The 12,790-nt window shown below is 44.0% G+C and overlaps 1 protein-coding gene across 2 annotated transcripts in view; it reads right to left on the minus strand.

The window, feature by feature from the left end:
* The window catches only part of SVOPL (SVOP like), a 68,554-nt gene that overhangs the window by 42,682 nt on the left and 13,082 nt on the right, over positions 1-12,790 (minus strand). For both annotated transcript variants that reach the window (XM_047849484.1, XM_047849483.1), the window contains exons 4-8: positions 12,609-12,680; positions 11,272-11,396; positions 8,422-8,485; positions 5,073-5,198; positions 2,449-2,577 (exon numbers count right to left, since the gene is read on the minus strand). In XM_047849484.1, the coding sequence (XP_047705440.1) occupies positions 2,449-2,577; positions 5,073-5,198; positions 8,422-8,485; positions 11,272-11,396; positions 12,609-12,680 (516 nt within the window). The remainder of the gene's footprint in view (positions 1-2,448; positions 2,578-5,072; positions 5,199-8,421; positions 8,486-11,271; positions 11,397-12,608; positions 12,681-12,790) is intronic.

Consider the following 12,790-nt stretch of genomic DNA (forward strand, 5'->3'; position numbering starts at 1 on the left):
GGGAGTACATTTTCAATATTTAAGGGCTACCTCTATAATAAAAGGAATAGAATGAATAAATTCTAAGCCAGTAGAAGGAAGCACAGTGGGGAGAAAATCAAACTGAATCACTCTAGTAAAAGGTAGGAAAGGAGAAAAGGAAATATATGGTCAAGAGGAAATATAAAATAAAATGACAGAAGTCCAAATATGTGAGTAATCACAATAGATGTAACTGAATCAAATTCAATGCTAAAAGACACAGAATACCAGATTGAGTGAAAAAAAAAAAAAAAGATCAGCTATATAATTAGAAGAAACAATTTTAAAGCAAAGTAACACAGAAAAGTTAAAAATTAAGTCTGGAAAAAAGATCCATCAGCAAAAATGCTAACCTAAGCTAGTTTCAATACACTAATATGAGCAAAAATAAAATGTAAGGCCCAAAGTGGTATAAAGAAGTGACATTATAATAAAATCTATCCATAAGATTAAGTCAATCATATGCTAGGAAGCACCAAGATATTCTCCAATTACATGAAGTAAACTGTCGGGCTTATAAGGAGAAATGAACAAAGCCATCATGTCATTGGCAAACTGTTAGCTCAGCTAAGCAAAATCTAGCACAAGTGTCAGATATTTATATGGCACAATTAACAACGTATAACAAAATACATACAATGAGAACACACGCTCTTTTGAGGCACACATGGAACATCAATGAAAAGTCACTATGTAGAGAACAAAAGAAAAGTCTCCAAAATTCCAAACAATTGATAACATCTTCTGACCAAAATGCAATTAAATTAGAAACAAAGAACACAAAAGAGTGTTAACAGATAACACACTGGTTAAAGAGAAGTTCATAGCAGTTACAAAATAGAAATAAAAATAAAATTACTCTCTAACAAAACTTGCCAAATGTAGCTAAATGCTTCATTAAAAATCAAAAAGACTGACAACAAATGAGCTAAGTACTGAATTCAAGAAGCTAGAAAAACATAAAAAGCTAAAGAAGAAAACAAAGAATAGAAATTAATGAGGCCGCCAAAAAAATCAATAAAGAGAATAACAACAACACCAAAAACAAAAAACCCTTGTTCTTTGAAGTTACTATACAAACCTCTAGTAAGAGGACCAAGAAAAAAGAGAGAAGCCACAAATAAACAGCATTAAAATGAAAGAGGGGACATACATAGATTTTTGAAACTCATCAGAGAACACTGGGAACAGTGGGATTTTACATCAATAAATTTGAAAACTTAGATGAGCTGGACAATTTTCTAAAATATATATGTTACCAAAATTGACTCAACCAAAAGTCTTAAACAAAAGTAGACTGTGACCTTTACATAAATTGAATCATACTTTTAAAAACTCCCCGTAACACCCCATCATTATCCCCCACCCCTCACCTCTAAAAAAATATTAGGCATAAACTGCTTTCAAGGCAAGTTTCACCAAGCACTCCAAGTTGGCTGGACAGGTAAGGGAGGTGCCATTGGTCAAACTTACCAGAGCTTATGATTGGCCTGCCTACAGGTGGGTGGTCAGCACTAGTGTGAGAAATGATTTCAAATTGACCTTGAGAGTCCTGAAAACATTAGACTAAATGCCAAACTGTGTTTTAAAAAATCATTTAGGGGTGCCTGGGTGGCTCAGTCAGTTAAGCGTCCGACTTCAACTCACGTCATGATCTCGCAGTTTGTTGAGTTTGGGCCCTGCGTCAGGCTCTGTGCTGATGGCTCAGAGCCCGGAGCCTGTTTCGGATTCTGTGTCTCCCTCTCTCTCTGACCCTCCCCCGTTCATGCTCTGTCTCTCTCTGTCTCAAAAATAAATAAACGTTAAAAAAAATAATAAAAATAAAAAATCATTAAAAAAGTGGTGCCTGGGTGGCTCAGTTGGTTAAGCATCTGACTCCTGGCAATGGCTCAGGTCACGATCTCACAGTTCATGAGTTCAAGCCCCGCGTCAAGCTCTGTGCTGGCAGTGTGGAGGCTGCTTGGGATTCTCTCTGCCCTCTCTCTCTCTGCCCCTCTCCTCCTTCTCTATCAAAAATAAATAAACATTTTAAAAAATAAAAAATAAATTAAAAAGCACTACAAATCATTTAATGAGGTTTATAAGTTTGAGACCACTTACTATTTATACCATTTTATATCATTTATAAGGCCAGCACAAGAAAACGAAATTATAAAACAATCTCTCACTGATATAAACAATGATGCCAAATCATGTGACTAGCTCCACAAGGTAGATGTTACTATTCCCATTTCATTGATGAGGAAAACGAAGGCAGGGAACTTTCCAGGGCCACCGGGCTCTGAGTGGAGCTGGATTTAGTCCCAGTCTACTCTGCTCTTTTCTCTTCCCTCCAGGGCAGGACTCCAGAGTGAAGGTCCCCTCCCCTCCACCCTTCCCTGAGGAGGTGGCTGGTGGGGGAAAGAGACCTCCCGGCTGGGAACTTACCAGGATGGGCTCCACCAGCCTCCCCTCTGGCATGACGGAGCGGTTCATCTTGGCAATGTGCTCCAGTGTGGCCAAGGCAGCCTGAGTGTTCCCAGTGGAGACATTGAAGCGAGCAGACTCAGGAATAAACTGGGCGCAGAAGGAAAGAACATCAGAGTTGCAACTGCTGGGACCCCGGGGGTTCGGCTATTACTGCTGCATACGTCATGCCGCCCCAGTTTCCAGATGGAAGATTAGCAAGCACAAAGCCACACCAACAGCAGGCAGGCATCCTGTGCATTCCAAGTGGTTCCGGAACAAATAAGGTCATCTTCTCCTTATTGGAGTTCCATCTTGATGACAGCGGGTCAGTACAGATTTGCAGCAATTCAGCTCAACCTACTTGTTAACACAAGTAAATTCTTACATTCGCTTGGGAAATAACTGCTGCCCCAGGGCCTCCACTTCTCTGTCACCCCAGCCTCTCCCCAGTAGCCCTGCGACCTCCCACATGCAACACCCCACAGCATGACTACAGCAGGGACCTCTAGCACCCATGAGGTGGAAGAATTGCTCCTGACTGGCCAGACCCTCAACCCCACTGATTATTGAATGTCTTGAACACGACACCCAGAAAACGGTACAGGCCTCTATGGAAGCTGGGACCTTGAAAATCACCTTGGGCCACTTCCTGCCCCTCATGCCTCGCAACCAGTCAAGGCCAGCTGGTTCTTCCTGAGAAAAGCACCTCCCCTAGCAGCACCCTGCTCCCCACCTGGTGGCCAGGGGCCAGTGGGCAGGGCAGCTCCTCCTCATCACCCACCAGGATTATTCTGACTGCTTTCCTGGCCTTTTCTGTGTTCCCTCCCATCCAGGCTCCGTGGAGGCATGAGCCAGCTTCCCAGCACCCCTCATCCCAGCCTGCCTGCTCTTCCCCAAACGTGTCCCGCATTTCACGCCTTCATGACTGGGCTGATGCAGCAGTCCTGCCAAAATGCCCTTTCCCCACTGTCCGGGGATCCCAATGCAGGCCATTCCATCCCACAAGGCCAAATTCAAGAGCACCACCCCACTGGAACAAACCACTCTCTCCCCTGCACAGCCACAGAAGGAAAGCTGTTATGGTGCCTACCGAGTCTCACTGGTACTACCAGCTTTTACATTCATATCTATGGAGCCTGCTTCAGATTCTGTGTCTCCCTCTCTCTCTGCTCCTCCCCTGCTCATGCTCTGTCTCTGTCTCTATCTCTTTCAAGAGTAAATAAACATTAAAGAAAAATTTTTAAAAACCGTATCAATTGTCCAACTATAGTTTTCAGGTGTCTAGATTTGGAAACAACTCACATAGGACAGACCTTGGGTTGTAGTTGATCCTAAGCCCAGCAGTACCCAGCTGTGGGAGGCAGTTGGCTAAGAAGCTGCACAGTCGGCCTACACCAAGCAAGGCAGATGGGCTGCTCACGGGAAGCACCAAGCCCACTAAACCCTTGGGCCCAGGCACCTGCAGGTCTTTGGGGGGACATCAAGCCACAGTTCAGTGCAGAGAGCACCCTGACCACCTGGCTCATCCAGAAAAAAAAATGGACAGGGATCTGGGAGCAGGTGTCATGGGAAAGAGTTGAAGGTAATGGTACTGTTTAATTCAGAGAAGGAAAGCTTTGGTTAGGCTAGTTCTTAAGTATTTGGAAGAATACCGTGTAGACGACACTCCTCTGGTTTTTCACAGAGAAGTGCTAAGACCGCAGGTAAATTCATAAGGGAGGAAGGGGTCCTCTCAACAGAACAAAGAACTTCCTAAGAACTGGCACTGACTGCAGTTGGAACATACTGAAGGAGTCTATAAAGTCTAAAGTCTAAAACTTCTCAGGGTGGCTCAGGTGATAAGTGTCCCACTTCAGTTCAGGTCATGATCTTACAGTTTGTGAGTTGAAGCCCAGCATCGGGCTCTGCGCTGACAGCTCAGAGCCTGGAGCCTATCTCAGATTCTGTGTTTCCCTCTCTCTCTGCCCCCTCCCCTTCTAGTGTTCTCTCTCTCTCTCTCTCTCTCTCTCTCTCTCTCAAAATAAATAAATAAATAAATAAATAAATAAATAAATAAATAAAAATTAAAATGCCCCAAACTTGAAGTATTCCAGCAAAGCTGCAAGTATTCTGGCAGAGACAGGATATGTACTTTGGGCTGGGGGTATGAAACAAATACCCTTCGAGCACCCTTCTGAAATCTGCAACTCTTTGATTCCACAGTGTTAGGTGACAAACACACAAAATACATCCCAGTTCCACTGAGTGGCCAACCTCGACTTTGAACAACGAACATAATTCAACGGAACCTAAGGAAGATGGTGATTCTGCACATTAGTGGGAATGCAGAAGGACAAACCAGCTGGTCTGCAGTGGCCTGAGAATGCGTACAAGGCATCCAACTACCTGCTCTAAAGCTTAGAGAGGGGTCAGCCCAAATAGGGAGGAGTTGTCAGACGAAACGGTCAGTAATGAACAATCATAAGGTAGGATACAGGAGGGGAGGGATGAAGTGGACTGAGACAGTTTTGAGCAAAGGGAAGACGCAGGTATGAGGTAGGTACTTGTGGGGACACTGGCCCAGCTGGAGGGGAGGACCAGAGGGAGGCTGTGAGCGTCCTCACCTTGAAGGCCAAGATGAGGATAATGCCAGGAATAGAGGCGATGCGGATGAGCCACCGCCACCCGATGGTGGGGATGACCACAGAGGCCAGGCCAATGATAAGCAGGGAGCCAGCCAGCCAGAAAACCTGGGGAGAGAAGGGGCACCTGAGTGGCTCAGTCGGTGAAGCGTCTGACTTCGGTTCAGGTCACGATCTTATGGGTCATGAGTTCAAGCCCCACGTGGGGCTCTGTGCTGACAGCTCAGAGCCTGGAGCCTGCTTCGGATTCTGTGTCTCCCTCTCTCTCTGCCCGTCCCCAACTAGCAGTTTGTTTCTCTCTGTCTCTCAAAAATGAATAAGGGTAAGGAAAAGAAAAGAAAAGAAAAGAAAAGAAAAGAAAAGAAGAGAAGAGAAGAGAAGAGAAGAGAAGAAAAGAGAAGAAAAGAAAAGAAAAGAAAAGAAAAGAAAAGAAAAGAAAAGAAAACCTGGGGAGAGAATGGAAGATTAATAGTCTTCCCATCAGGGTGCCTGGTTGGTTCAGTCAGTAAATCATGAGACTCTTGATCTCAGGGTTGTAAGTTCAAGTCCCACGTTGGGTGCAGAGATTACTTGAAAATAAAATCTTTAAAATTCCTCCTATCGAGTGTGCTCAACACCACCTCTCCCGGGAGCCTCTCTGTCAAGCATTTCAGTATGAGAGGAGAGAGGGGGAGAGGAGGAGAGGGGGGAAAGGGTCTTTGAGGAGCTGAGGCCCAGGTTCTAATCCCAGCACGACCTCTATGACCTGGATGAACTCGGAACATCGCTTCACTTCAACATGGCTCAGTTTGCTTGTCTATAAATAGAAGGCTCACTAGACAGGGGGTCAGCAATGTCGCCAAAGTTTTAAAAAGCTGAGACAGTGATATTGCTTTCCCTGTTGAATAAATAATAGATTTACTGGTTCATAACTCAAAAGGCACAAAGGAAAATGCTGAAAATATTCTCTTCCTCTCTGAGTTCCCTGTTGTCCAGTCTTTTCTCAGAAGGAATCAATATCACCAATTTCCTGTGTGTCCTTCCAAAGTTGTTCTAAGCATATACAAGCTAATAAGGATATATCTTGCTTTTCTCTTTTTTCACAAATGGCATCAGAGTATAAATATTGCTTTTTGTACTGAAAAATGTATCTTGAAGATAATTTCACATCAACAAATAACATGGCAGCCAATTATGGCCAGGCTCCATGGGTTTGGGAATTAGAACAATTCCAAGTATTAGCCCGAGCATTATCTCCCCGCTGGAAGATAGAGACTAAATGACAACCCAACTCCACCTCACAGAGGTGGAGAGAAGATGATATAAAAAAAAAAAGGCCCTTTGGGGGAGACTAATTAAGGGATGATTATTTTATCACGAAAGACTTCTATTATAAAACATGAACAAGAGTATTTCAGAAAGTGCTAAGGACTATGAAACAAAAAAAAGAGAGAGAGAGAGAGAGAAATGTCCGGGAGTGTGACTTGAGTGCTGAGGGATGAACTTTCTGAAGAGGCAACAAACAAGACTAGGGGTAATAAGCTGTTGCAGTGGACCAGATCACAGGTGATGCGGCACTGTAAAGGATTTTAGTAGCAACATGGCAAAAAATTTAAAAGATGAAGATTCGGCACAGATATTAGAGGTAAAGGTGACAGGGTCTGCTGATAGGACAATGCAACTGAGGGCCCATCAATAAGGAATGAATCAGCAGGGCTTGGTGACAGATTGAATGGGCGGGGGGTGATGGGACAGGAGGGGTCGGGGTTGGTTCTTGAGTTTGCGTCCCTGATACAGTGGGAACATGGAAATAAGAGGTTTCAGGGGAACATGAAGAGGTGAAATCTATCCATATTATATTTGTGGAGCCTATATGATAGTCAAGTGACTGTCAAGTAGTCTGTTGGCTACCTGCTTCTGAAGTTCAAGGACATGCTCTTGGTTGTAGATAAAGATTTTTGGTGTTTACAAATATAGATAGCTAAAAACACTGGAATTAATTAGATGACCTAAGGAGAGCAGGAAAGTAAGATGAGCAAGGAGACGACCTAACCAGCAAGCATGCCGATGAATGAATGGCAGGCAAAAGAGAAAATGTCCACAGATAAGCTTGAGCAGGACTAGCCCATTAAATAACGTTAAGTGTAAAATCCAAATGCTAAGTATCAAAAGTGTGTGCATTCAGTTCAACCAAGATCAGAAGAAAGTCTGGCAGCTACCACTAACCCTGGAGAGCAGATGGGATGCCCAAAAAGGGGTAGCTGTAAAGAGTTAGCACAGCAGTGTTTGTTATGTTCTTTTGTATTTTTGGTTGCCTAAATTTAGTGTTGGAAAAATTTGAAATAAATTTTATTTATTATTATTATTAATGTTTATTTATTTTTGAGACAGAGAGAGAGAGAGACAGAGCACGAGCAGAGGAGGGGCACAGAGAGAGGGAGGCACAGAGTCCAAAGCAGGCTCCAGGCTCTGAGCTGTCAGCACAGAGCCTGACACGGGGCTTGAACTCATGAGCCGTGACATCATGACCTGAGCAGAAGTTGGATGCTTAACCCACTAAGCCATTCAGGCGCCTCTATTTTTTTTTTTTTTTTTTTAAAGTAGGCTTCATGCCCAGCACAGTGCCCAACATGGAGTTTGAACTCATGACCCTAAGATCAAGACCTGAGCTGAGATCAAGAGTCGGACACTTAACCAACTGAGCCACCCGGGTGCCCCTAAAATAAATTTTAAAATATTCTCCTACTGCTTTTTTTATTGTCAAATATGTTTCAGTGAGACGAGATGTCTCTTTCCTGGATTGCCTGAAAGTCAGGGCTTCTGGATAGTGATAGCATCAGAGATGGTCCAAGGGCATCTAGATTCGTTGACTTGGCCTCTGGATGCAAAACCTCTCCTCAGGGGTCAGTGGAGCCTGGGGAAGGCTTGGAAGCATCCCAGTCTTCTCCCCTGGATAGATGGCCCAGCCGGACGAGGCACTTATGGCATGTCCCCACAGGCGGGGGCCAATTATGGCCTGGCAGATACCAGTAACCCTGGAGAGCAGATGGGATGCCCAAAAAGGGGTAGCTGTGTCCTCCCCACCGCCCCCCCGCTCCCACTCAGTGGGAAGAGGAAGTCCATCCCAGATGCATTCCTGGGCTTCTCTCATTCCCCTGAAGCCAGGGCTCAGAGCACCTCAGACTAGGACCTCCAGCATCAAACATTCCCAGTGCTCACCAGTTCAAACCAAGAAATCGGCAGTGTGCTGATCAAATAATCAACAATCGATCGGCCAGAAGAAAAACCATGTACATCGTATCCTTTAGGATCCGAAGACCGAAGACTGAGTAGATTTCCTTTTTTACCTTACCTGAGACAAGGGGAGCATATAGCCTCGATATTTTGTAGGCAAAAATTCAGTCTTTATGATTAGCCTAAACAGGAAGGGAGGTGAAACAAAATAATTTTGTTTTTATCAAAGCAAATAACTTTAAAAAAATCATAACTTTTCTTGTCACAGAGGTGAAAATGTAGACTTCACCATTATGAAGTGGCAAGAAATATATTTTTATATATAATATGTAACCATATATTGTTATACATACATAACAATCTCTTTCAGTGGTCTCTCTCTGCTTTGCAAATGCACTTAGTCTTCAGTCACAGAGCAATGGCACATATATATATATATATATATATATATATATACACACACACATACATATATATATACACACACATGTGTGTATATGTATATATACATATACATGTGTATATATATACATATATATACACATACGTATACGTATGTATATATACGTACATATACACATGTGTGTATATATATACACGTATATACATATATGTGTGTGTGTGTGTGTGTGTGTGTGTGTGTGTGCATATATATAGCTCCCAGTTCCTGCTAATATTTGGTCTTTGACTCTGGTTTCTGACACAGAACACTGAGAATCCTTGGAATTCCCTGATCCAAAGGAGCATCATTTGTTCTAATGAGATGGCTCTTGGTGAGCTCCTGAATGGTGGCCGGTCATAAAAGACCAAGCCGTGATTAGAACCTTGGGTCTTTCAGCCCTGTCCCCCATCCTCTGGAGAGAGGGGGGGTGGTGGAAAATGAGCTGATAATCAGTCATGCCTCCCGAATGAAGCCTCCATAAAAATCCCTAACACACAAGGTTCAGAGAGTTGCCAGGCTGGTGAACACATCTATGGGCTGGGTCGGGTGGGTGGGTGTGCGAGAAACTCCACAGGGACAGAAGCTCCGCTCTCAGGACCCTTCCAGACCTTGCCCTCTGTCCATCTCTTCATCTGGCTGTTCATCTGTTTCTTCTAAAATCTCCTTTGTAATAAAACTGCAATAGGAAGTAAACTGTTTTCCGGGGTTCTGCGAGCTTCTCTACCAAATTAGTGCGTCCGAGGAACAATCTGTGGCAACTTCCAATTTGTAACAAGTTGGACAGAAATTGTGGAGAACCTGGGGACCTACTACTTGTGATTGGTGTCTGAGATGGGTGACAGCCTCATGGGACTGAGCCCTACACTTCTAGGGTCAGGTTCAGATCCAGTTAGGGTCAGAATTGAATTGAACTGTATACCAGCCGGCTGGTGTTGAAAAACTGGTTGGTGTGTAAATAACCTACACACTTAGTGTCAGAAGTGCAGATGTCAGAAGTATTGAGTGTGAGAGTGTAAAGGAAAACAGAAGTTTCTCCTCAACAATTATGTTTTGCTGTATAATTGCTAACAGGGCCAATATCCACATAAGAGAAGGAGAAGAAACTTACAGCTGCTCCTCTGTTGACATGCTTATTCCCGAAATTATTTTAAGCCTTCTACCATTTAAGAGAGATAAGTCTCATTTTTTTTTTGCACCGCCACTCCCCTCCCCCCACCATGCCGCAAAGTTGGCAAAATGTTTTGCCAAGCCTGATTCCCTTTTCTAAAACACACTTGGGAAATTAAAATACACCTGAAAGGAAGTAAATAGTTACCACAACACATGATGACCGTCAAAGCACTGGTTTCTAATAAAGTACATATTAATTTTGGGTATAGACAAATAAAGAGAATCATATTCCATCAGTTTTCTAATTGCTCTTCTCTGTTGCGGTTATTAACCAGGGTTTGGGCTTTCTTGGTAGCTTTATTGCTCCTTCCTGAGGGATGTTTTAAACTCCCAGCTCCTGTAGGGCTCCAAAGCTCAGAGTGGGTCTTAATTTATGCCCCAGGGAAGAATAGTCTTTCCTCAACACATTAAGGTAATAATTAGGTGCTTTGATATCTCCTAATATATTCTAAGGGTAACTTGCTCCAAGGCACCCAGGAGAGAGTAGCCTGAGGGGCCCTGTTAATTTAAGGGAGGCTCCAAGTTGCTGAACATTCAATGGAACACCTTTCCCACACCCAGGCCCGGAAGACTTATCCCGGGGCAGATGAGGACAAGCAGCCACAATCTGGTTCAGAATTCCCCCTCTGCTTTGCAAATGCACTTAGACACAGTCTTCCGTCACAGGGCAAGGGCACTTTAAAACAGTGACTCCTAGGGGCGCCTGGGTGGCTCAGTTGGTTAAGCGTCCAACTTCGGCTCCAGTCATGATCTCAAGGTTGGTGAGTTTGAGCCCCGCATCGGGCTCTGTGCTGACAGCTCGGAGCCTGGAGCCTGGAGCCTGCTTTGGATTCTGTGTTTCCCTTTCTCTCTCTCTCTGCACTCCCCACTTGCACTCTGTCTCTCTCTCTCAAAAATAAATAAACATTGAAACACACACACACACACACACACACACACACACACACACAGTGACTCCTAAATGTGAAAGGGGCTTCTGATCAAACTAAACTCTTGCAACAAATCCTCAAGAAATGAATAGATTGCGTTTGTTTCCTACCTCATATGGCACTTCTGCCTACCATTTTGTCTAACGAGATAAAGATCAGCCTTAGGGATGGAAAAGTTGAGACACGTTCAGTCTAGTGCACTCTGCTGGCCTCACCATCAAACAAACGTCATTTAATGAGCAAATAGCTCTTAGCAGCCATCACTTCAATCAATCAATCAACCAGTCATTCGCTGAAAAATTAGCCCAAGTGGGGTCTTATCCATCTGCAACTTATTGATGCTATTGACCCATTGACCACAGAGTGTGTGTAAGTATCTGGGGGTGTACACATCCTCTTCTCAAGCATCCCCAGGTGAAGTCTTTACCCTTGTGCATGGCCAGACACACCACAGCCCACCATTGTCCGTAGGAAGACAAACCAGATGTACGAGGGAGAGAAAGAGGTCAGCAAGGAGAAGTAGGCTCCCCACAGGAACGAGATGAGCAAAATCTAAAGCAACAAAAGGAGACTTATTAATGGGGCCTGCGTCAAAGGAAGGCACAGGAGAAAATTTAACTTCCGAAGGTGATTTCGTAATTTCCATCCGGACGCTTGCTTCTCTGAGCAGCTAATGCACAGGCAGATCACCAATCTCTCCGGATCTTCAAGCGACACAAACAGTGCCACTGTAGTGCCTGAAAGCCCAGGCGTTCCAAATTTACACCATGTGTCAAAACCGCCCAACTGCCTCCACCCTGACAGGTGACAGGAGCCTAAACTTGGAAATCAGGGTGCAAAAAATTGCCCTTGCTAGAGCACCGTGAAGCACGGTCTTGGAAGGGGCATGAGGAGAAAGTTTTAAGTAATTGCTTTTTCTCTTTTTCTTCGTACTTTAAGAATAGTACAAATTCACAGTAGAGAATATGGAAGAAAAAGAGAAAAACAAAATATTTAAATCTTGCTTGACTTGCTTGACTCCCCAACCCAAAGAAAATACTGTCAACATGTTTTTATTCTATTTTCCCTGTTTGAAAGGGAAAAAATATTTTTAATGGCTGCAAAATATTCCAATGGAAAGGACTAGAATACATAATACAATGCATAAACCCGTCCCCTATAGTTTAATGCTGAGGTTTTTCTCACTATTACAATTGGCCGTGACAATGTCTGTGCATAAATCTCTGTGGTTCTCTGGTGATCCAAACAGGCTAGATTTCTGGAATGAAAATGATCAGGGGCGCCTGGGTGGTTCAGTCAGGAAAGCATCCAACTCTTGGTTTCAACTCAGATCATGATTTCATAGTTTCTGAGTTTGAGCTTGGGATTCTCTCTCCCTCTTTCTCTGTCCCCCCCCCCCCCACACACACTCTCTCTCTCTTTCCCAAAATAAATATTTTTTTAAATTTTTTTTTCAACGTTTTTTATTTATTTTTGGGACAGAGAGAGAGACAGAGCATGAACGGGCGAGGGGCAGAGAGAGAGGGAGACACAGAATCGGAAACAGGCTCCAGGCTCTGAGCCATCAGCCCAGAGCCCGACACGGGGCTCGAACTCACGGACCGCGAGATCGTGACCTGGCTGAAGTCGGACGCTTAACCGACTGCGCCACCCAGGCGCCCCAATAAATATTTTTTTTAAAAAAGAGAGAGAGACGCAGTGGTGACATCATCACAAAGGAAAACATAAAAGAGAATTACAAATCCTTCTTCAAGGCCAACCTACCTTCCAGCGGCCATATCTGTCAGCCAGAAGGCCAAAGAGGATGCTGAATACCATGTAGCCAAAAAACACCATCTGGAGGTGGAGTGAGAAAAAATTATCCTGTGGGCAGGCTAATATGCTGCTTACTCCGTTTCCCATTCCTCCATTTTAACGAAAAGTTGACTGGACACGTGTGAAGGTGA

Source organism: Prionailurus viverrinus, chromosome A2 (assembly GCF_022837055.1).
Source record: "Prionailurus viverrinus isolate Anna chromosome A2, UM_Priviv_1.0, whole genome shotgun sequence".
NCBI lineage: Eukaryota > Metazoa > Chordata > Mammalia > Carnivora > Felidae > Prionailurus > Prionailurus viverrinus.